This window comes from Xyrauchen texanus, chromosome 5 (assembly GCF_025860055.1).
Source record: "Xyrauchen texanus isolate HMW12.3.18 chromosome 5, RBS_HiC_50CHRs, whole genome shotgun sequence".
NCBI classification, from domain to species: domain Eukaryota; kingdom Metazoa; phylum Chordata; class Actinopteri; order Cypriniformes; family Catostomidae; genus Xyrauchen; species Xyrauchen texanus.
This window is the reverse complement of record NC_068280.1, coordinates 39512672-39539581: the sequence shown is the minus strand read 5'-3', so window position 1 is coordinate 39539581 and position 26910 is coordinate 39512672. Positions and strand designations below refer to the sequence as shown.

Sequence of the window (26910 nt, the reverse complement as noted above, 5' to 3'; positions counted from 1 at the left end):
ACATGCAAATTTATATTTTGAGCATGCAAGATTTCATTTTGAGCACACAAAAATGTTCTGTGCATGCAACACTTGAACTTAGTTTTCTAAAGCGATGTATCTTCTTGCAAAGATGAATTAATTTTGAGCAAACTATAATCTATTTTGTGGTTGAATAAATTTTCTTTGAATGTGAATTTCCACAGATTTCTGAAATTTATGTAACCACTGTTTTTTGCATGTGCAAAATATCACTTGCTCTCACCTACTACCCACTATGCATGTGTTTAAAGCTTTCACTGCTTGCTTGCTCAATAATTTTACAGCATTATAATGTGCCAGAATTTCAGCATATCAGAGATTAGGTGGTACATTTTGATTGGCTGGCTAGACCACAGATCAAACTGCTAATAAATGAAAGAGAAAGAGGAGAAGGGAACAGTTTTTTTTTTAAAGAGAGGAAATAACACACTATGACCACATGAAAGCAGCTCTTTTGCTGACTTAACTGTTTTTATTTAACCTTAATAAAATATATTTTAGTCTGTACACTGGCAATAGGCTTACTAGCTAGCTAACTATCTGGCTAGCTCTCTTAGTTTGGTCTATATTATTTTTTTATTCTTCTAGTATATGGTTATCTAGGTTACCAAGTTGCACTTATGTAGCAACTAGTTTGGCCATGTTATCTACCACTTTTATCTGAAATTATATAAAATGTAATCTCTCCCATGTGTAAAGCTACATTGTAAAACGTAATAGTGTAGTTTTGGGGGAACTTAATTTGACTTCTGTCTATCCCAATGGATATTCAGAGACCATTTTTCATCAGCCTTTTGTATTCTAAATATTATGAATATTCTAAGTATTAACTAAATTAACATTCTGTTCTTGATAATAAAATAGAAAATATCTTTATGTTTGCTTTCAGCTTTAAATGTTCAGTATTCTATATATAGGACGTATATGCTTTCTACCACAAATGATTAATGAGAAAAAATCCCAATTTTTTGGAAAAGAAGCCAATTATGTCATTATAATACAATTTAATTTTAGAGCAAAAATGCAACTCTAAATCATGCTCACCATTGTTTATATGAACATGATTACTTCTTGGTTTCCATGGGACCATAACCTGTGTCTCGGAGGTTGCTTGAGCAACATGACATTAGCGCTGAGGGAAATGTAAGTACTTCTGAGGTAATTCAAAAATGCCTGATGCAGATGCGGCATCTCTATAATTTTCAAAAGGAGATAAATTTCAAAGGAACCTACATAAACTTTTGGAAACAACTTGTCGATTTCCTCTGTGACCATGTTGTAATAACACCAAATATAGGACATTAATAGCTTATCAATAAGGCATCATAAAATCAAAATACATAATTCTGTAACAGGGTTTAAAAATGGGCTGAACATTCAAAATAATAAGTTATGTAAACAAAAACAAAAAGACACAAAACACAAATGCACACACGGCAGCTGTGTGTGGCTCTCTCTCTTCCGAACTGACGCATCCGGCTTGGCTTTATTCCTCTCCTCAGCTGATTAGCCTGATTGGGGGTTGGCCATGTACACTCATCACACTCTCTTAACTTATTTACAAGTACAACAATGTATTGGGTATAAGACTTTATAGTACTTTCATTGGGCTTGGGATATTTGGTCAAATTTTCTCATTTTGACATCCATTCAGTGCCACAAAGCTCGCATAGAGCTGGAGCTGAGTAGTTACAAAGGTTTACATTAATCAGAGTATGTCTTTCTATAATGAAGTAATGTAATTACTTTTTTTTTCAATAACCCTGTTACTGTTACTGTTGCTTCTTGCATTACATAAACATTCATATAAACCAATTCAAAATGAATCAAACTTGTGAGAGAGGACATTATAGGAAAGGGTGGCTAGTGTGTTTTGAAAAAAAAAAATAAAAAAAAAATTAAAAAAAAATATATATATATATATATATATTCTCTGATGACATACAGTGGGAGTGAATGGTGACCACATCTTCAAGCTATAAATGGAAAAAAAGTATCATTCAGAAGTTTAATACATTATTCCATCTCTCATGCCTGGTTCTAAAAGAATATGGAAAGGTTTGGTGGGAAACAAATTGAAATATAATTTATCATTAGTGAAAGTAAAATTGGTTCACTTTACTGACCATTGATCTCCTGTGCGTGTTCAAGAGAGTGCATGCGAGCAGGACTTCAAGCAGCCCCCACTCGTGAAATGGGGCGTTCAAGTTAAAACTCGATTGTTTGGTACAATGGGAATACCACAGAGATATTTACAACAGAAAACACAACTTATCTGCACACAAACCAAAGAACCGGAGAGGAGATGCATTTCTATGCCCAGCCTTATTTTGTATGAACCAGAGTACTTATATACAAAGAAGCCACAGTCAGACAGAGAGTACCAGAGACCAAGTATTTTGAAGGTTTGGGTATTTCGCTTACAAAAGGTGAACTGGAAGAATCCAAGAGAAAGACAGTAGTGTCTTCTCCATCCTGAACAGGTGTATGTGTGACAGCACATGAGTGAACAGAGCGAGACCTCAGCAAAACTGTCGATAGGTGTGACACCCTCTGCCAAAATCAAGTTGTTTTTAGCTTCCGCAAATAGAAACCAAGTGATGAAGAGATTGTCAAGTCCCTCGTCACGGCTGGTTAGGACAAAAACTCTCATTAACATAGAAAGCATACCTTTTATCATCTGGTTCAGATGCTGTTTGTGTGGCTGCCTCAGCCTCCTCCATCTTTCTCAGTTCATTTTCCAAGAACTGCAGTTCATACAAATCTGGCTGAGCATAGAAATGCATCTTCTCTTTGACTTTAAAAAAAAAAAGAATTTTCAAATTCTTTAGACATAGTTTGTTCTCTGGTATGTGTGCAGCTACCTTGTGTTCATTTTTGGGTGAAATATCCCTTTAATGAGTATGAGTACTTGAGCACAGTATCAGATCCAGTGCTGATACAAATATCGTTATTAGTGCATTCCTTGTTATTTGGACAGAGAATGTCATGTTCTATTTGAACAAATACAAACTGTACCCAGAATCACTTCAGACATTTCAGATGTACATAACACCTGTTTCCACTTCTCTTTTGACTGTGCATTTTTACATATTTATTAATGATTTACATGATTTATAGTTATCGATGCATTCATACACAGAAGACCCTGACATGTACTTCAATGCATGGCATTTTGCACCTTTAAATTTATAGTCAACAAATGACTGTGCTTCACTTTGGCTGCCGTTCTCTGTTTGATATAAAAATATGATGGCAGTTCTGAAGGATGAAACCCCCTTTAGACAGATTCTAGTTTCTTAAATGGAGACATCATGGGCCTCAGACAAATGTATTTAGCTTTGCCGATGCTGGTTCCATGAGCTATCAACACCACGCTGCTAGCCAAATACACTAAAACTCTTGTGCTCCTGACAGGCTTGAGTTAAGAGATGAAAGTGGGCCGAAGCATTGAGGTATTTGGCTCATGTGAGGGGAGAGAGACACCACTAACACACACACACACACACACACACACACACACACACACACACACACACACACACACACACACACGTAGTGTTTCCATGTTTTATGGGGACTTTCCATAGACATTATGGTTTTTATACTGTACAAACTTTATATTCTATCCCCTAAACTTAACCCTACCCCTAAACCTAACCATCACAGAAAACTTTCTGCATTTTTACATTTTCAAAAAACATAATTTAGTATGATTTATAAGCTGTTTTCCTCATGGGGACCGGCAAAATGTCCCCACAAGGTCAAAAATTTCGGGTTTTACTATCCTTATGGGGATATTTGGTCCCCACAAAGTGATAAATACACGCTCACACACACACACACACACACACACACACACACACACACACACACACACACACACACACACACACACACACACACACACACACACTCAACACACTCAACACACCACAGATGTACTGTATAAATCAAGTTTAGACTGGTGATGGGAGCTCCATTGAGATAAATGAATGTTATTAGTCACTGACTGCTGTGAATACTCATCAGACTGTGGAAAATAATTAGAAAGGTGTGTTTTTCATGAGGGCACATTCATGAGGCAGCTCAGAAGTTTTCCATGACTGTTGGCGTCCCCAAAACACAACTATGTCTTTCTTTTCAATCCTTTTACATAAACCAAAAGGCCACACAGGCCTTTGTGATGAGTCAAATCAATGATATCATTCCAATTATGGATCAAGTCTGCTTTCTTTCCTTTCCAAGTTTTTTTCTCTGAAAAGGAGAGATATAGTGACAGAAGTCCTTGTTTTGGGCTCTTAGAAATCTGATACAGCACCCCCGATTTCCTGCTGAAGGTAAAAAAAAATTTCCACATCCTTTCTGAATACATTCAGTTTTGGTCTTTTGTCATTCAATCTCTTTCGCTTTCAAGGCTAATTTCACTCATTAACAGGCATGAAAAAAAAAAAACATTCAGCTTAAATGAAGAGCATACTGTCATATGCCATCTAAAACCAAAAACTTTTATTTCAGCTCCAATAAGAGCGACTGAAGTTAATTAGTCATAAACTCGTATGCAAGGTGGTTACATAAATTAGATATGAAAGAGTATTGAATTATTAAATATGGGGTGAATATTAAACTTAGAGCAACAAATGAATGTTGTTCACATAAGTGAGGAGTACAGAAAGAGTTTAAGAGTCAAAAAACATAGTTCCATAGGTGCAGTGTTGGGAAGGCTACTTAAACGTGTGTGGCTTGACAAGCTACAAGAAAGTATAATATAAATGTGACCTGTGACATTTCTGCAAAAACTAGCCCAAACCTTTAAAGTCCCTACTAGACAACAATAAAATAACAGAGAAGTATTTATCTGACACAAAGACAATGATGATCTAATTTGGGCGACAGCATCAAAATTGAGTGCATAAATACAACTAAATACAGTACAAGAAAATAGATTTCACAAAAAAAGTGCGCTTACAACATGCACTACTTCTTGGAACACTCACTTTAAAAGTTTGATTTAAGACAGACTAAAACAATAATTTCTCTGTTTAAAATGTCATGTAAATGCTTTAGTTTTACTAATACTTGAGAGTGAGGACATTGATTATTGCCTCACTTTTTGTAAGCCTGTATACAACACATAATCCATGCAGTCTCATGACAACTATTAAAAAGAGTTCATGTGATATTGTGAAATCGCAAGATATTGTACGACTTGGCCCATAATAAAAGGTGCGACTTTTGTTCACAGTTATATAGCCTTCTATACAACACTTTATTTTAAGAAAGGAAACGTCAGTGAAAACATTTATTTACTCATGCCATAATTTTTTATGCAATACACCTGACAGATATTTATTAATAACCTGTAATACACATCAGAACCCTGGTGTTTTCTTTCTTCCATGGTTAACAATTCCAATTAAAGATATTTTCCAATTAAAATGATGGTTAGCTTTAGGGTTTGGGTAAGGGGTTAGACTTAGGCTGTTCATTGGTAGTTAATTTTTATCTGTGTGAGTAAAAGATGTACGTTTTTATACAAACCAACTCGTAATTGTTTTTACAATGTCGCCATCTTATACTAATTATTACTACTTGTCATGAAAAACAGTGATGAAGAATTTGTTTATGCCACACTGCTACTTGAAACAATTGTGCATACACTACTTAGAAAACAGAATGGTTTCTGTAACTACTGTCACACTATTGATTAATTCAGCTTAGTAGCATCACATGGAATGGAAGGTGACTAACACAATGTTTTCAGAGGCAATCCACTTCAAACGAGCCCCTATGAGTCTAATGTCCTTATACACTTGTGATTAACACAGCTTCTCTGTCTTTCTCTCCACATCTATTTAACTTTCTGACATTAACATTCTGTCACTGTCTCTCTGGTCTTGAAAAATGATGAATGGCTGGCACGTACATAGTGAATACCATCAAGTTTACAAAGTATGCCTTTACTTTCATACTTTTGATGTGTTAAACTATTATTTCAACATATATAAGGAAAGAAAAATACATAGTATGAATATACATTGCAACTTCATTTTGGTCATTTACTATCACTGTTGGCGATCTAAATGACATACATTAGCAGCGAAGGGTAGCCGCGGACTATTAGATGGCAGTTTTCCATCAGTGTATAACATACCTTAGCAACATCAGAGGGGTTTGTGTGCAAATGCTGCATACGTGCTAGTAAGCTTTTTGTATCTCAGTGAGTGTATGCAAGTGTGTGTGTGTATCAAAAGGCCTAATCTTTCCATGTTTAGCTGGTACACTTATGTAATACTGTGAGGAATGGCATGAACAAACAGAAAGGTGTGCGATTGGGCACTTGCTTACACACACACACACGCACGCCGCACACACACACACACACGGTTGTAGACATTCAATAAGTGTCAGTGTAAACAGTGGTTACTTCTGTAAACAGAATTGACTATATCCATGCTTCTGTTTGATGTCACACATGCTCCATGCTATGATGTCTGTGGGTACTTGCTTAAACATGTAAACTTGCATTCCATTTGCCATACATTATAGTGTTTTAATGATCCTCTATCTCTCTGTCTCTCTACCTAACTGTCTCCAACTCTCGTCTCCTTGATCTCTCTCTAAGCACTCTGAATTGTTGACCCATTTATCAAGATTAAATGGATACAACCATTGACTGAGCTTAATTTTTTTCCCCATTACCTCAGTCAAGATGGTTACATACTGAAAGATAAAACAAAAAGGATCAAAATAAGATAATAAATATATCTGTATTAAATTTATCAACTTCAAAGTGTCTGATTTTAGACTCATCAATATATTATCTTTTATACACACACACACACACACACACACACACACACACACATATATACACATACATATATACACATACATATATATATTTCTGATTCTTATTAATATTTTGTATATTTTTTATTATTATTATTTACAGAAGTAATGAGGATTTAATTTGTTTTGATTTTAATAATAAAAAATTATAATAAATTAATAATACATTTGTGATACTAAGTAAATAGTATTAGTTTAAAGTCATGGTAGAATGTTAGCTTTGTATTGGTCTTAGGAGCACTGTTGCATACCAATAATGCTTTCCTGTAACCATGGAATTGGTTATATATGTCAATCATCTCTTATGCACTTTGAAGTTCTTCATTTAGTTAGACTGCAGATGAATCAGATTTTGAAAATGCATGTACTGTATGCTGAAAGACAACGTAAACACTAAATTAAGGGGAAGTCGTAGTGGCAGCAACCACTTTAAATTTGACTGAAGAGTCTCTATCTCTCTCTCTCTCTCTCTCTCTCTCTCTCTCTCTCTGAGTGGATAAAGCTACTGGAACATTGTAATGACAGCCTATACTATCTGCTAACTTCCACAAGCTAAAACACACTGTGGAACATTCCACGTGATTGTATATCCGGATACATGCACATGTCTTGGTGTGTGTGAGAGAGGCATTATGTGTGAGTTTGTGTTCTGAGGTGAGTATAAGGATCTTGTAAAATAACAATGAAAAAACAATAGCAAAACATTTGAGCATACTCCTCTGTGTGCTAATAAATTCAAATGCATGCTTATGATTTTTTTTTGTTTACTAACACCAGTGCGAACACCTAAAGTAAGAGTACAGCACTGATTATTTGCTCGCTTATCATTGCTCTTGAGTCACTTAAATTGTTATCAATATGTTACTGGTATGTGACTGAATATGCACATTAATAATAATAATAATAATAATAATAAAAATATTATGGAATGTTTTACATGAGGAACATTTCATGTATTAATTTTCCACTCGTATGACCTTTAACTTAAAGATCAGTATGGAATGTATGGCTCCTCATTGCAGGAATCAATTTGAATGTTTTCAGAAAAAAATAAGATATTTACGTTATGAACGCGAACCACCTTTCAGACTTCGTAGCTTCACCCACCATGCCATTGTTTGTCGATGTTAGAAATCATGATTACTCCAATGGATCAATTATAAAAATAAGAACTCTAAGTGGTGACTTAAAGATGTAATAGCATATGTCTGAATAAACCCCATGTAGCTAACATGTATAACATTACTCAAACTATATGAATCCAGAATAAATGGAAATGAATGGAGAGCCATTTGCTAACATGTTAATTCCAGTCTTTGGTTAAACTATAAATGTTAATGATTCAGAGGTTGGCTAACCTCATTTTTTGGTCTAGCCCCAGAGGTTCCTGAGGGTCCTGATGAAGACAGTGACGATGAGGAGGGATAAAGTGGGATGTTTAATGACTGGGAGGAGGCTGAAAGACTTCCTGCTGAATCCATCATTTCCAAACCCATATCCTGTTGAAAAAAAGTTAAACTTCCCTTAAAAACAATCACATATCAACCTTTTATGTCACATTTTACATATCCAATAAGTTTAATGGAGGTCTAAAATAGTTGGCATTCATTATTTAATTGCAAGTCATAGCAATTTTATTTAGAATTGAATTATATTTTTGTTGTCATTTGAATTGAAGCTGCTGGGCCACTCACAGAAATGATGCGCCTTTTTAGGTTGGGAGTGCCATTGAGGGAGGAGGTGGAGCTTAGAGCGTTCTCAATCTCCTGGTCCAACTGATCCAGTTTCATTATTAACAGAACCATTGAGTCCAAACGTGACCTCTCTTTTTCTCTGTCCTCTCGTGAGCTCTGGGAAGAGAAAAACTGTTTAATTAGACTTCATAATGACAATTCTTAAAACATATGCCACTATGGACCAGGCACCGACTCTGATGAAGTCAGAACTTCTCCATACAAACTGAGGCAAAACTTCATTAGTCTCTTATTTCCTACTGTTAGTATTAGTTATATTAAACAAGTAGTAAAATAAAAAACTCTGCATCATTTACTCATCCGCATGTCATTTCAAACCCACATGCCTTTCTTTCTTCCATGGTAATCAAAATAAGTTATTTTTCAGAATGTTTAAGCTACTCTTTTCAAATCAAGTAATGTGACCACTAGTTGACAAACCAAGAAAAGGGCAAAACTTTACCATAAAAATAGTCCATATGACTTGTGAGCTATATTTCAAGTCTTCTAAAGGCATACGATAGCTTTGTGGGAGAAGCAGACCAGAAATGTTGTTAACTGCTGAAAATGTTCCCTCTTAAATCCCATTTGTATTTACACACTTGGCACTTCAAGATGCATCGCTCCATCTTTGCCATCTTTATTTACTAAGATGTTACATACTGATGCGAAAGGAAAGACTTTCAACAAATAGCAATTTGGTTGCGGTCTGTTCCTCACACAGACTATGAAATATAGTGCATAAGTCATATGGACCACTTTAATGGGGCTTTTATGTACTTTTTGGATCTTGTCAGCCACTGTTCACTGTTTACTTTTAATTGTATGGAAAGGAAGCGTTTGGACATTCCACAAAATGTCCATGAGGATAAGCAAATGATGGTTGATTTGGGTGAACTATCCCTTAAAGGTCTAACATAGAAAGCAAATAAGAAAAATTCAAGTTTAGAATGGTATTCTTTTATTATCGTCATTATTTTACTTAACGCCTTTCATATGTTGGCTTGTAAAATCACTTTCTATACACAATAGTGCACAATGGCAGAATGAGTAAAGGACTAAACCAGAGCTACACAACCAGAGAAAGAGAATGAGATTGAGTGGGAGACAGAAGTTGTAATGTTACTCAAGCATAGAGGAATGATGCTGGCTGGCACTTGCCCTGTGTCTGAACCAGGCCTGTGCAAACAGCCCCACACAAAGCAGCGCAGTGTGTAGCGGGCTTGCATAGCTTGTTCTGGTATTTACCCTTAATACACGCTTGTCTATCACATGCAAACAGCACACAGAGCAAGCAACAGTGAGAAAGACTCTGTTAATAATGAGCTCACCAGAATACAATCCATTGTCCAAAGCACACATTTTCAGACACCTTGAAGGCCTTTTTTTAAGAGTTTGTTTTAGTTACACCACAGTATTTCAAGAGAGCGCACAGGTCATGAACAGAAGTCATTTGGCCAACAGGCTTCTGTCATGATAGAGGGTCTAACCTGGAAAGCACACAGGCTATAGTTTGTACTTTGAGAGCATCATTACGGTACTTCTAGGATCATTTTGGTAAATATCAATGTCCTACTTTAATGAAACCACTTATATCCACAAATAGGTATACATTCCTGTAAGATAGGCCTATGGTTAATTAGAGGACACAAATATTTAGTTAATTTATGTTAAATACATTCAGCATGGCATTATTCATTACTTTGAAGTGATTACTTTTAAACCTAGGCTAAATATAACACATGTGAAAAGTTATGAAAAGAACCATCCAACACACTCTCATGGTGAAATCGTCAGGATCCATATGACTTTTCTAAATTTGACTAATTCATATGATATAGTGCAGTATTGTTTGAATTCCTTCGACTTTCTCTACAGCTAATGATGTCGCTGGACATCATTTCCATCTAATTACTTCTGTCACACACAACAGCTTCCTATCATGTTTACACACTCTACTGATTGGTTAAGTTTAGATAAGGGGTTAGAGCATAATATTAATAAGTATGTCGTTAACGCCTCGTGAGTGAAACTCGTGCTTACTTACGCATTAGACATCCGTGAATTTACGCGTGATGAAGTTGTATGTGTTTATGCGAACAACATCATGCGAGACCATAGGAAATAGCCTAAATTATATATGACTTTTCATGAGATCGGGCTGGAACATCTCTGTTGATTCTACAGTTAACTGAAGAGTTATTTGGTAAGCAGAAGGTCGGGTCAGGTCATAATGCTCAGGGGAAAAAAAAGACATAATTAAATTTACTAAATGGGAAAGGGACATGATTCCCTGAAGGGATAGCAAGACTGTTAACACAAGACAGCTGTGAACAAACTAAATATGGACAAAAAACACATTCTCTATTGGCTGTCAGTATGATGAGAGCACATGTCTGAGTGGAGACTATCCACACTTGGTAGTCAGTCCAAAACTTAGCTCCAAATAATTGCAGAAAGCTCCATAAAATTAGTGCACATGAATCATGCTGTATCCCAAGTCTTCTAAAGAACATGCTAGATTTGTGTCAAAAACAGACCAAAATTTAAGTCGCTATACACTGAACATTTTCTCCTCTGCAACGGCTCTCAAATCTCATTTGCACTTCCACATATTTAAACTACTACATTTGCTTCCAATGCATGAAAAAGAGCAGCATGAACAATCTCCTTTTGTATTCCATAGAACAAAGAAAGTCATACAGGTTTGGAATGACATGATGGTGAGAAAATGACATATGACAGAATTTGTATTTTTAGGTGAAGTATTCTTTCATTTTCATTTGGCTGCCTCATACATATTAATTACAGGCACAAGGCCATTGAGTGCTGCAGATTAGATGTGACTGGAACAGGTGTTGATAAATTTAGCAATCCATCCCAAGGCATAGTTTTTTGTGTGTGTTTGTGTGTGTGTTTGTTGTTGTTTCAGCTTTCTTAAATCTAATTTGTCTAGATTGGTTTATAATCGGTGTGAAGTGTTGTTTTCATGCACAAACAAGTTACCACTTCCATAAGTTACACATTTCAACCTACAGTCATACAGACATGCTGTGCTTTCACATGTAAACTTAGGTCAGAAGCTCGCACAATCCTGTGATTCATGTCACATCAGTTTACATCAGGGCCAGAGAACAGGAAAAAGTCACACATTAAATCGGCACATTGTGTTGCAAATGCATGGATGTGTGTCTCTTGTGCTAATTTAGAGTACCTATTAGCTAAAGAGAATATACTCTATGTTTTGGCCTGTAGCAGTCAGGCAGAGCTGATTCAGCTACAGTATTTGTCATTTCTTATTTACTTTTGGAAATACATCCACTCTAATAAATGGTAAAAAAAAAAAAAAAAAAAAAAGTTGGTCACAAAAATAAACGTTTAACTCAAATCCAATCAAAATATGAACAAAATATTGCAATTTCCCTATATAACGTTTTGGGTTACACCAGGTTTTTTCAACCTTTTGCCCACTGTGACCCACTTTTTTTAAATGCCAGTCATCCTTGACCCACTGGGATTCACTTTGGTTCTGTTGGCTGAAGTTTTCAGATGGTCCCTTACCACATCCTCCACAGTTTTAGCACGTTTTAGCACAATGTGAGGACTTTTCAGACAGTCCCTTACTCATCGTAGGCGCAATTTCCAACGAATATCAAGGTTAAATTAATTACCTTGAACGCCATCGGACCAGTTTAAATATGGGACAAATCATTTAATCTTTAAATACTGGACGATCCCATATTTTACAGGAGGGGTGACCCTACTTGGGACTGCCGCTCTAAAATTATGATGTCCAGAGATTGGATTACAGTCAGACTAGCACAGTAATGCATGGAGCTAGTGCATGCCATGCAATGCTAAATAAAGAGACCTTGTCCAAAAAAAACTATTCCTAGCATTGATGGATTATTGTGATAGGACAGCTAACAATTAACGTCAGAGAAATGCAGACTCTTACGTCGTTTACGTAAACCTGGAGATATTAACACAATTCACTGTAGCCCCAAACATTGCAAATGTACTGTTCTATCCTTCTCATTGGTAATTTGTACTCATGATAGAAAAGATCTAGCGACCCAGCAGACAATGATCCATGACCCAGTGGTTGAGAATCCCTGGGTTACACTTTATTTTACAGTGTCCTTGTTACAGTGTAATTACACAAGTAATTAGTGGTCAAGTCCTGAAAGGACGAAGACCCCTATTGTGTTTGTTAGTGTTCTTTGTATTATTCTACAGTACAAGTCTATCACATTATAGTGATGAAATTTTGCACACAAATAGAGGACAGTCTAAAATGATAACACAACAAATTTGGATTGTCAAACCCTTTAGCGCCACCAAGTTTCACTCATGTTTACGCTAATAACTTTTGAACCGTAAGTCCTAGAGACTAAATTATTTTTCTCTGATTCCTGTGCTTATGCCAAGTCGAAAGCATAGCATGGTTTCGATTTCCACCTGACTAGATTTTCAGCCATTTATAATTTTCTGAAAAACATACTTTTTCGAACTCGTCCTAGGCCGGTCATCTGATTTTAACAAAATTTTGCACAGATGCTCAATTGACAGTGCTTACAAAAATTTTAGGAATTCAAGTTGATAGACCAAACCATTTTCTAAAGGCGCTTCAACAAATTTGACAAGGAACATGCAAAATTGGACTTGAGGAAGTATCTTTGCAATGCTTTAACAGAATTGACGGAAGTTGGTACGTGCCATGGCCATCATGCCCTGAGGTCATGTGCAGCATTTTAGTGCAGTGCCCCTTACTGGTCAAAAGATGGCGTATAACTCTTGAACACGTCAAAAATCACAAACCTGGTCTCTTTAGATTCAGTGCGACATAATGAGTAAAACAATAACCAATTTTCCCATGTCGGCCATTTTTGGCGTCGGCCATTTTGAATTAGGTCATAAAATGCTGTATTTTATGAACGCATTCACATATAATTATGAAACTTTGTATGTGTTATCAGGACATCCTGAAGGTGTCTGTGTTGGTCTGGTGCCACCTAGCAGCCAAAAAATAAAATTATATAACTTTGTGAGCTTATTACTTTTGATGGCATGGGTCTTTTTTCACGAGACTGGTCTCGATATGTTCTTGAGGACTTTCCGAGTGCAATGATACCACATTTGCAATGGTTCGCCTTATGGCCTGTTGCCATTTTTAAAAATGTCAGTGAATCAAGTGAATTTGATTGCGACCACGCCAAACAGGTTTCAAGGTTGTATCTTGGCAACGCTTTGGTCTATTAAAACAAAACTTGTTACATGTGATAGCCATCATGCCCTGATGGTATCTGAGCCTGATGGTATCTGAGCAGTTTCGGAACAGTGCCACTTACTGTAAGAAACTGGAAGTGTGGCCTCAAATCATGAATTATTTGGCCTATTATCAAATTATTTAGCATATGTTCATGAGACTGGTCTTGTTTTGTTTCTTGGGTTATGGCGATGGCATATTTTCCATGGTCTGCCCTATTGCTTGTCCACCATTTTTTATTTAATATAAAGCATTCTCTTTTTAACTCCTCCTACAGCGTTCATCGGATTATGACTTGGAACTTATCATGCTTCTTTGTACGGTTTTCTCATGAATCCTTTTTGGAAATTGTTTACACTCATTAAGGACAAAATTAAATACATTTGACCACTCTGTTGTGTGCAAAAAATATATTGCAAATTCTCATCACATAGCAAACACTAACATAAATCGCACGTCTTCCTTCAATCAGACACAAGACTAATTTGATCTCTCTTTTGCAGCTTAATGCTTTCTTAATAACTCTCCAACATCAACCACAATCTGCTCTGTATTTCCATAGTTATTCATTGCTCCCAGATGTTACAGACTTCAGGAGGTCTAGCCCACTGAAAGGGACACTGATATGTCTGCAAATTTATAACATTGGCATTTATCATCATATCGCCTAAAACTGCTCAATGTAAATTATAAGTCATTAAAACATGTAATGATGTTGCTTTGGCTGTTCATGTTGCCGATAATTGGCTTGACCCCGGTATTGCGGCTTGCAGCTATATTTTCTGATTATTACTAATTAACAACATGTACTTTCTATAGGTTTTGGGTTATGGTAAGGGTTTGGTTCAGAGTTAGTTGCTTGTAATTATGCAAAATTGACTGTTATTACTATAGCCAATAGATGTAATATGTGTAACAAAGGACACTGTAAAATAAAGTGTTACCAAGTTTTGTCAAGATTTAGTACTCTAAATGGAATGATTTTTCAAATGTATTTCTAATACAGGTAATTAGTGTGGATTTATGTGTGAAAGAACAAACACAAAATATATTTATTTAATATCTAAATTGTTTCTCCAAGACAGCAATGAGACTAAATGAAACAAATGGAGACTTTTGCTTAAGTCTCCAACAACAACAGACAAGTATTCTCCCATGTATTGCTTATAGACTTTCAGAAAAGATCTAAACAAACAAAAACTGTACTAATTTGCCAAGATAACAAAATCTGCAATGAAATGTCAGATATTTCAATACAAATTCAAACATTTCTTATTAAATACTTCCTAGACCAAATAATCATAACTATTCTCAAGTATCCTACTGTATGCAATTATATTATGGGAGAAATAAGTGAGACGAAATTTAATCTTAACAAAAAGACAACTGAAATCCCATTAAGTCTCCTTTACACAATAAAAATGTTCATCTGTATATGTTGGAATGTTTGCTCTTTAGAAAAAAAAAAAGAAGAAGAAGAAAATAAGCTGTCATTGCAAAATTCTTCAGATATTCTAACATTTATTGTAAACACAGAGGTCAGTGTAACACATGATATCACATACTGATATCAAAATCCTGTGCTTTTTGAGAGTTTCAAAATGATTTGGCTGCAGAACAATTTATCTCCATCATTCTTGCCTCTTCTCTGTCTTGTGTGTTAAATCAGTTGTTGGACTGACCTCAGGTGGTGTGCTGTGAGTAAGACACATTACAGCTGTGGATACCCTTCAAGAAACACACTAATACTTGGAAGGTTGTACATTTACAGTTTTAGGGGTTTCCCTTTCACACATTTTCTTTGTAAAACAAGCCACTACTAATTACTATGGACTAACTCTAAACCTAAAGCAGTGTTTTCCAATTGGTTTCAGTTTTAGACCCAATTTCACTTTGGACATCAAGTGGCGACCCAACAAATTACATATGTATAGCAATAGTAAACAAAACGAAACAAAAATGTCCTTGATAACATACAATTCATTCATATTTATTTTAACTTGCATTGTTCTGTTTGCTTTTGAGTGTTTCTACTGAGAATTATGTCATGTCATGCAACCCTTTAATGTTGGCATATAGCACATTTTCTGTAGAGTTTGATTGGACGCACAGCCTTTGAGGACAACAACAATATATATGGGAGCATTTACTCATCTCTTTAAAAGCTAATTACAGTAGTTAAATTTTTATTATTTGCATTTAGCATTGTTTATCCTTGACCTCCACAACCCCAACAAAACAGACATGTAATCCACCAGTTGAGAACCACTGGTCTAAAGCACACCTGTGGCATTTTTATATATGTATTTAGCAGTGGCGAGCCATGCATTAAAAGTCTAGGACTTCAGTGAGATTCATGCCATTAAGATAAAAACACTTTCACAATTAATAATACACCCTATGCCTTTGGGCATCATACATTATGTCGCAGCTAACTAATACTACCAATTGACGTTTTAAAAACATGTCCACGTTCAAAAGCCAGAGTTGAAATGACACTTAATGCTCAAGCAAGCCTAATTTTAATTGCAGCATGACTCTTTTGTGAAATAAAGTTCTCCCGAACAGACATTCAAAAATCATTGCTTGCAATAGGTTTTGTTTCGTCAGTGTACACAGTTATGCTGCGTTCCATGCAACTTGGATGAGGGATATTTCTACCTGATATCTCCGACCATAAATGCATTCCATTCCCCGATATACCGATGCAATGCTCCCGTTAGTTTTGCAGGGATTTTACTCTCATTAGAGATGTCTCTGTAAACGTACATAATGGAAAGGAGGCGAGAACCGGCTTGATGGTATAAATAATAGTTTAATGGTAAACTTAAAAGACAACATAAACACACATGACGGACATGTCCGCTAACGATCTCTCTCTCCCGCACGGCCCTCTGCAGTCAGCCTTTAAACCTCACGGAGGCATAATTAGCCTAATATGAGACCGGGTGTGTAGGATCACGACCCGGCCCCGCCCTCCGCCCTGCCACAGTCTCCTAGCAACCCAACTGATAAACAATGCTGCAGCATTAGCATTTGTGCTTCAGGTGTACAATAATCAAAAGAGATTATAATGTTTTATACACCTGTTTTTGCAGGAGTTTGTTAAACAAGCTTTAATATCATGTAATGTAGAAACAAACTGATTTATCGATATTACTTAATAAAGTGAATGTTTATCACTTTGTAAACTCTGCAAAAAAAGAAACATCCCTTTTTTAGGACACTGTATTTTAAAGATAATTTTGTAAAAATCCAAATAACTTTACAGATCTTTATTGTAAAGGCTTTAAATAATTTTTTCTATGATTATTCAATGAACCATAAACAATTTATGAACATGCACCTGTTAAATGGTTGTTAAGAAACTAACAGCTTATAGACAGTAGGCAATTAAGGTCACAGTTACAAAAACGAAGGACACTTTCTGCTGACTCTGAAAAACACCAATAGAAAGATGCCCAGGGTTCCTGCTCATCTGCTTGAACGTGCCTTAGACATGCTGCATGGAGGCATGATAACTGCAGATGTGGCCAGGGCAATAACTTGCAATGTCCGTACTGTGAGATGACTAAGACAGCTTTACAGGGAGACAGGAAGGACATCTGATCGGCCTTGCAGTGGCAGACCACATGTAACAACACCTGCACAAGATTGGTACAAACAAATATCACACCTGTGGGACAAGTACAGGATGGCAACAACAACTGCCCGAGTTACACCAGGAACGCACCATCCCTCCATCAGTGCACAGACTGTCTGCAATAGGCTGAGAGAGGCAGGGCTGAGGGCTTGTAGGCCTGTTGTATAGCAGGTCCTTACCAGACATCACTGGCAACAATGTCGCCTATGTGCACAAACCCACCTTTGCTGGACCAGACAGGACTGGCAAAAAGTGCTCTTCACTGACAAGTCTCGGTTTTGTCTCACCAGGGATGATGGTCAGATTTCCATTTATCGTTGAAGGAATGAGCATTACACCGAGGCCTGTACTCTGGAGCGAGACCGATTTGGAGGTGGAGGGTCCGTCATGGTCTGGGGTGGTGTGTCAGAGCATCATCGGACTGAGCTTGTTGTCATTGCAGGCAATCTGAATGCTGTGCGTTACAGGGAAGACATCCTCCTCCCTTATGTGGTACCCTTCCTGCCGGCTCATCCTGACATGACCCTCCAGTATGACAATGCCACCAGCCATACTGCTCATTCTGTGCATGATTTCATGCAAGACAGGAATGCCAGTGTTCTGCCATGGCCAGCGAAGAGCCCGGATCTCGATCCCATTGAGCACATCTGGGTCCTGTTGGATCGGAGGGTTTGGGCTGGGGCCATAACCCCAGAAATTTCCAGGAACTTGCAAGTGCCTTGGTGGAAGAGTGGGGTAAGGTCTCACAGCAAGAACTGGCAAATCTGGTGCAGTCCATGATGAGGAGATCCACTGCAGTACTTAATGCAGCTGGTGGCCACACCAGATACTGATTGTTACTTTTTATTTTGACCCCCCCCTTCTTCAGGGACACATTATACCACTTCTGTTAAACACATGACTGTGAAACTTGTTCAGTTCATGTCTTCGTTGTTGAATCTTTTTATGTTAATTCAAATATTTACACGTTAAGTTTGCTGAAAATAAAAGCAGTTGAAAGTGAGAAGACGTTCTTCTACGTGTTGACATGTTTGTGTGACAGCATACCCCTGCATCTCGGCGAAATCGGAGTTGAGAATTTCTGCAGAAGCCTACAAGTTAGAATTCTGACTTAATGATGCATTCCATTGCACTTTTCCTAGTAGGAAGTTGTAAAATACGACTTTCCGAGTTGAACGGAAAGCAACACAACTTTTCAAAACTTGATCTGACACTGAAGTCTCCAGCAGCCTGATTTACACTTACAAATATACTTACCAATTTGCTTGGAGTGAAAATCAGTCTTCCTTTCCTGATTAATAAATTGAGCATTCACACATTCAAGCAAAACATCTTGTGTTTTTAAATCCATAAATATCTTTTTCCCAAAAGGCGATTTGTCAGTAAGATCTCGCGCTCTTCGTTTTCAAATGACATCACTTAAAGCGTGATTGCATCAAACAAGGCCTCGACCGGGACATATCCTAAAGATCACACCCACCAAGAATAAATCAATCAATCTGATTGGCTGATGAATCTGACAATCTGACTTTAGTTGCCCATTCATTTGCACTGTTGAGGGATTCTGTAGAAATTCTGGAGGCCTAATGGGGTGGTGCTCAGACTCACTGTGAAACAGTTTTCATGCTTCGCTTGTAAGCATCAAGGAATACATTTTGACTGGATAAAACCTGAGCCTGAGAATTCGGCACTGGAATTTAGACAATTTTAACCATTTGGGTTACCAATAAGGAGGCTTTGTCAGGTTTTTCTATTCTCTTGGCAACATTTTCAGGAAAATAGTTCCCAAAAGGACAGCAAGACATTTACAAAAACACATTTCACATTCACATGGCCTAACTACAGTGACCTTTCCTTGACATTTCCACTGAGCATCTGCTTGTGTCTTAACTGAATAAAAGTGATTGCCAATTTTACCATTTGCTATTTCATGCTATTGTATGCAATTTTACATGCACCCCAAAGACAGACCTAAAAAATTTATTTGGGGTGAAATATGGTTCAGTGTAGACTTAACAAAAAAATTATAATAATTTGAAGAATCACAAGTTTTGCATCTAAGGTGTGTAAAGTGGACCCCCAAAACACACACACACACACACACACACACACACACACACACACACACACACACACACACACACAAGAGAATGGTTTTGCATCATGTAACAAAATGTCAAACCTAGAGGTATTTATTTTTAAAAATTTATAAATAAATTATGTTTCAAATGATAAAACAATATTAGATTTTACAAGATTTAACAGTAATTTCTTACAATAAAATACTATTTTACTGTAAAATGTAAAAATGACCATAATACTGCCTAGTTTAGCAAACATACCTTCCTCATAATTAATTTAGAATAATACAATTTCTTTACTTCTAAATGCATCGAATGGTGTAGTTTATACATTTAGGGCTGACATAAAATGTAAAAATGTTACCATACAATACAGTAAAATACATAAAGATCTTAAACACAGTTGCACCAACTGAGAGAAATTTAACTAGAAACAAATAAGATAAGGTCCAAGAGAACACTAAACACCACAATGATGACTTCAAATGAAACACCATTTTCCCACAATGAAGAGGGATCCTCAAATTACATTTTTCATATCCTATCCTGCATTGAAAATTAAATTGTTTTTACTGGGGCCAATTATTCAGCAATAATGCTAAAATTATTTCAGGAGGGGAAAAGGGGTATGAGTCGTTAAATTTATTCTCAGTAGTCCTTGGACAGCTGTTGTCTTCTATGTATATCAGCATCTCTCTGTACTTTTTCATGAAGACCAGCTAATTAATAATTACTCATATTTATAATTTGGCCTCCACCACTCTCTTTCTCTTTCCCTTATATTGCAGTCTGGAAGGCAAGGCATTTGAATACTCGGCTTGTTCTGTTTGTAGTCATTTTATGAGTCTGTTATATAATTCAAAACCTCGGTCTGTGTACATTGAACAAAAGAATGAATATACAGTACAATAAATGTGCCTGTAGCAAAGAGTTTTCACAGTGGAAAAAAATGCATGAAAGTGGGTCATAACTTAGCAGTTTTGGACAAAAAATAAATAAAAATGCTTACATGTTTGTTTAACAAGGCCTTATAGTATATTGACCAGAATAAAAAGAACAATAAAAAGATGTATGTGTGAGTATGTGTGTGTGTGTGTGTACAAACACATACCTTGTTGTCTCTCTATTATTACTAATGTCTTGTGACTGCCTACCCATTAATTTTACATTTAGCACTGAATTAGCCTGTCAGAGTCAGTACTTTGCTGTTGGATTTGCTGAGGTGAGCCAGAACTCTGTGAGCGTGTGTTTGTGACAACCACTTGCATGAATTCCTAAGCTTTTCCATGACACACACTGACTCAGAAACACACATAAACACATCATGTGCACACAAAGGCCTCTGTTTTTACTTGTTTGTGCTCAGTATTGATCCTTTTCTAACACAAGGGATGTCTGTGCACATGTCTGTGCACTAAATTCTTGTTTTAAAAAGTCTTTTTGTGTCTTGTGTCAGATTCCTACAACCCTCTTCCTGTTTTGAGATGACAGAATTCCCACACTGTGTAATCTCCAAGTATCCTCCTCTCTTCCTCTTTCCCAGATATCTCTAGGGAATGCGCTTATGACCAATTCAAATCCGTCCTCAGTGATCCTACCGACCTTTTCTGAAGGCTTCAACACACATCTGAAATGTGTTCAGCCGAGTGACACTTTACTGGTAAGCCAAGCAGCTGCCAATATTAAACAGAAAATGTCAGTATCCAACTACACTCTGTAATCCTTCAGTAGCTAGACAGGATTAAAGAGACAGCAGGGCATTAAGACACATGGTAAGAAAGGTCTAGGTGCTATACTACAGTTTTAGACCTCTTTTACACTGTACTTAATTTGCAGATTTGGATTGCACAATTTCAGGAAGATTAGACTGTGTTTTCTGTACAACTCCCTGTCCAGGCTCTTGTCATCTCTAAACTGGACTACTGTAATGCTCTTCAAGCATGCACAATAAAACTTCAGCAAATGGTCCAGAATGTGTTGCATTTAGTTTTCAATGAGCCCAAAAGACGTAAATTAAGACTCTCGTTTTCTCACTTCATCAAGTTCAAAGCAGTTACACTTGCATATACACAGTTTTCCTGACCAAACACCGGGCGCTGTCATGATGATTCTAACTTCCACTGGACTGGATTCTGGTTCTGAACTCCATAAGAAGCAATGTAAAAACTACACAAGTCTGTGACTGGTGAATGGGCGCAGTTTGTATAATACCATTGCAAAGAGGAGCAAAATCACTTTCACTTGGAATGATCCGCCCAACTCACAGTGGCAGGGGAACAGCCTCCAAAGCGTTCTTCACTATTTTCAATAAATGTCTAAATGACACAACTTTTCCATTTGCACAACTGTTAATGCACTTCAGCCCATACAATATGGAAACATCACACACTGACCTCTTTTTTGTTATTTTTTATTTACTGTATTATTAATTAAATCCGTTTTTAACATTTAGAATGCTCAAAGCCTAATGTGACCACCCCTTAACCTGTTGATACCCCCTTTTTGAGCACAAACCATGAAAATTACATACCTGAACTTAAATGGTTGTATTTACTGGACTCTTTGGAGTATGGACACAGTTGTAGTATCTTTTGAAATAATTCATATATGTTGTTATTTTTTTTAAAGTTAGAGAAGCTGAAGTTTAGAGTAATGGAAATATTTTGTACTGAATATGTTTTTATAATCTAAAACAATAATAAAAGTGCCAATATAACTCAGCTAAAGAAGTTATGTTTCAAATTTGAAGATGATGTAACAAAAAATGAGGTTCCTTTTTTCTCTGTAAAATCGCTGAAAGTGTACAGTGTAAAATTAAGGCTCCGCCTTTCAAGACAGCACAAAATCGGACTGCACTACTTGGATATTATGAATAAAACTGCACCGCATTTTTCAAAATAGACTTTGGAGACAGGCTCATTTTGTTTGCGAGACTCTAATATATAAGATAATATACAGTTTTACAACATGAATGCTGTTAGATTGCATAGATTTCTCACTTGTATGGACAAAAAGTGTAATTGGATGTTTTTCAATGAACCCTTGTCATGAACAATTGACCCAAGTGTGGCAAACTGGATTCATCTGGCAATCGTGTTTTCATAACAATGGTGTGAAGTCCCGTTTTGATATTGCATGTTTTCATTTGTACTCCTGGCACAAATAATAAAATTGCTGTATCTGTAGCATTGCTATCGTGAAACAGAGATCAATGTTGAACCCTTAGACCTTTGAAAAGATGTACAATTTGTTAACATAAATTACATTTATAGATGTTAAATTATATATAAAATGTAAGCAGAGTGACATCACCACCGCATGCGTGGGAATTGTGTATCAACAGGTTAATTTTTAAAACTAGGGCTTTCGATATAACACGTTAATTCTGTGCAATTAATTAAACAAAAATTATGCCAATAAACTTGTCCCCGGACCGAACAATTCAAGCTTGTAATTCCTCCTGTTTTCTCAAGGGGATAGTTAGCAAAACTCCTGCTGGCAAAATGCAGCTTGCACAGAAGGAGGCTTTGTTCACTTCACTTTAAACATCCACTCGCTAACTTCCCTAGGCAATTCCCCTCGGAGGAATCCCAGACACCATTTTTGAAGTCTGTTCAACTTAATTAAGTGGGCGAGGGAAGTTTCTGTTGACAGACTTTATTTTATTACTTAATAAAAGTGAATGTTTATTCTTTATTTTGTATATCTTCCTGGGTGCTGATGTCATGCAGCTGCATCTCGGAGAAATCAGAATAGAGAGATAGAAGGATATACAATTTTGCTGGGGAATGTAGCAACAGAACAAACCGCACTTACCGAGGGCAGACAACACAAGATGAGAAAACGTTCTTGTGTACAAACAGCATAATGGAGCACAAATCCGAATGCAGAGATATCAAGACGTGTTTTTCTAAGTATCAAACTTAATTTAGACCATGAAATGGGTGGAGTTTGTTTCAGCCTGCACCCCAGAGGTGGACACCTTGGCCAAGCCCACTGCTGCTGACTGCCAGGAGGTGGAGGCTGTCACTGCAGCAGCAGTACTTCCCTCTGCCTGGAAGAGGAGGAGGGCTCCCACTCCTCAGACGCTGGCCAGGGATACAGAGGCCATTACCCTGCCTCTGTCAGTGCTCACAGCCATGGAGGCCATTCCCCTGCTGTACCCACGCCTGCCACAATCAACGAACCAGCACCCACGCCTGCCATAGTCAATGAGCTAACATTCATGTCTACCACGGAATATGAGCCAGCACCTACGCCTGCCATGGTCAACGAGCCAGTTCCTTCCTGAAGCCTCGTCCATCCCCGAGCCATTGTCTGAAGCCTTGTCTGTCCCAAAGCCTGTGTCCTCAGTCATGATGGCCATTCCCACAGCAGTGCTCTGGTTGCCCAGAAGAGGAGGAGAAGGGCTCCTGTTCCACAGTCGCTGACTGCGCTCCAAGCCTGTTTTGTCTGTCTTGTGTATTGTTTGATGTTCCCATTTGGTTAGGGAAGGGGGGTAATGTCACGGTCCCGCCACTCTGTCATTCTGGGGTTTTGTCTGACAGGGCCATGGCATCATCGTCCCATATCTGTCTAGTGTTTTGTTGTCTGTCTTTGTTTGAGCATGTGGTTTCGGTTGTATTCCCTACTATGTGCTCTTCGGTCTGTCTTGTTTCATGTCTGGAGAATGGTGTCTGGGTTCTGACTTCCTGTCTGGTTAGGGTTCAGTCAGTGTTGGATCCGGACACTCATGCTCCACATCTGTCTGTTGTAAGTGGGTGCATCCCTGTTATGTCATCTTGGAAGCATGCATCAAGAGTTTCTCTTCTCTCACGAACATGGGTGTGCCTCACGTCACGCTCGTGTTCCGCTGCATGCCCGGGTCGCAAGCTATCTTCTTGTTGCGCTGAGGTTCGGTCAGTTTGGTCTAAGGTGGCGGGTGTGTTTTTGTTGTCTGTTGTGTGCATTGCATGGTGTTTGCCTATGTCAGGTTTTGTTTTGTGTGAGAATGCGTGGCATCGTTTTGTTTTCCATTGCTATGCATTCTCTCATCTTGTTTGTTGGTTGGCATGGTCATATATTGCCTTATTGTCTTGGCAATGTGCACTCTTGTTGTCTTGTGAGAGCACGTGGCTTTGTTTTGTTTCTGTGTTGCCGTGTGTGTGTCTCTGTGTTACGTCATACCCTGCCTCCTTGTTTGCTTATTTGTTTATTTGCCTCACCGGTCCCCTGTTAACCTGTTTAATTTCTCTCCCTATTTTAGTCTCCTCGTGTGTGCTGTCCGGTACCAGTTCTTCTTGTTTCCAGTATTGTGTGTATTCCAGTCGGTCCTGTTTGTTGGTCTTGTTAATCTGTCTTGTTTCCAATCTTGTGTTTTCAGTCTTCCCTATCGGTCCTGTTTCCCCACCTGTTTCCTACCCAGTCCGGTCGGTCCTGTTCCTCGCTGCATTCTGCCCCAGCCCTGGATTACCTTTTTCTCCTATGGGGTAGTTTGTTTTTTCCACCTTGTGTGTGTTTTGCCCATATTGTTAGTAAATAAATTACCTTTATTTTTCAACTCTGCGTGTGGGTCCTGCATCTAACATTTTATGAAAATAACAATATATTTCACTCTAAAGCCTTTTTGTATTGTCTTTTTAATACTTTAATTGTGTGCCAAAATAATGTAGTAATGGCATAATGTTCTAATCATTAAATATTGAATTTTTGTTACTTGAGGGTCTTTCAAATATTTATGGATGAGGTTAATTGCGATTAAGTAGATTAATTAATTGGCACTATATTATGCCTCATTTAGTATCCAAAACAAGACTACTTAGGAATAGTTTGCTTGCAGAGTAACAATTTTCCCTATGATGAAACTTCAAAAACAGAAACCCAACCAATTAAACACAGATGAAAATTAATGTATGCACTATCAATGCAGTTAATATGACAACTTTTTATTTTCCCCTCAATTAAATCACAATAGCCCAGAACCAACAACAGATTAAAAACAATACAACTAAAGTCCTTTCCTCAGGTAAATTAATTTACTTCAGTATCTGAACTATTTTGCTATGTATTTGGCCCAGGTCTTGGACATGACATTACTGCATCATGTGCCTGGAGCAGAGAGACTGAGTGCATTGAGTGCATTATGGGAAAGAGCCTCAGCATTTCCTTCCCAATTATTAAGTAGGATATTATAGAATAAGGTCAGTCAGAGATGGACTGTTGTGAGGTACACAGAGGAATCCTTCAATCTGCTTTACCTCACTTCAGCTCTGTAGACACACCAGAGGAAAAAAAATAAAAGTATAGTGATCCAGGGATTGCAAGTTTTTTTCCCACATCAATCTCACTCCATAGCCCATAATGACAAAGCAAAAAACTTTTTTGGAAAAAGATTTTTGATAGCTTTGCACATTCATTAAAAAGAAAAAACTGAAAATCACATTGACATAAGTATTCAGACCCTTTGCTATGACAATTAAAATTTAGCTAAGGTGAATCTAATTTCTCTGAATCATTTTGATATTTTTCTACAATTTGATTGGTGTCCACCTGTGGTATTGGACATGATTTAATGATTAGAACACTCAGAAAGGCACACACCTGTCTATATAAGGTCTGATGTATCAGATCATACACCAAGCCATGAGGTCAAAGGAACTGCCTGCAGAGCTCAGAAACAGGATTGTGTCGAAGTACAGATCTGGAGAAGGCTACTTAAAAAAACAATTTTGCACTGAAGGTTCCTAAGAGCACAGTGGCCTCCATAATTCTTAAATGGAAGTAGTTTGGAACAATGAGGACTCTTCCTAGAGCTGGCCGCCCGGCCAAACTGAGCAACAGGGGGAGAAGGGCCTTGGTAAGAGACCTCCGTGAAGTTGGCAACCCATATCATTAATCACAAAACTATTCCATGCCTTTGTGCTATTTTTGTGCTGATTTGTGCCACAAAAAGGAATGTTTGTGCTGGTTTGAGATATTAAGCATTTTTGGGGGGGGCTTTGTGACATCACTCTCTACCCCATCTCTCTCAAATCGGCACCGTTTGTTTGTGCTCGGTTTGTGCCATTAAAACAAATGCTGTAACTATTTCCCTTCCTTAGATTGTGCAAGAATGTTTTCTGGAGCAGTGATGTCATTCTCCACCCCATGTTGTCTAAATTGCTCCAGACTGGTGTCATTCATTTATGCTCGATTTATGCTGTTGAAAAAAATGATCTAACTAATTCTCTTTCATAGAAATAACTCAACTGGTCTGCTAGCCTTGTCTTTCAACTGGCTTTAAAGGGGTTTGTGCACTTTTCAAGTGGTCAGACTGGGAAACCTGGTTAAACC

The 26910-nt window shown here is 37.4% G+C and overlaps 1 protein-coding gene across 1 annotated transcript in view; it reads right to left on the bottom strand.

Annotated features, from left to right (window-relative positions):
- Nucleotides 1-26910, bottom strand: part of dlc1 (DLC1 Rho GTPase activating protein) — a 156399-nt gene that overhangs the window by 112012 nt on the left and 17477 nt on the right. Inside the window, exons 3-4 of the mRNA XM_052127050.1 lie at nt 8568-8723; nt 8232-8372 (exon numbers count right to left, since the gene is read on the bottom strand). Coding sequence (XP_051983010.1) covers nt 8232-8372; nt 8568-8723 — 297 coding nt within the window. The remainder of the gene's footprint in view (nt 1-8231; nt 8373-8567; nt 8724-26910) is intronic.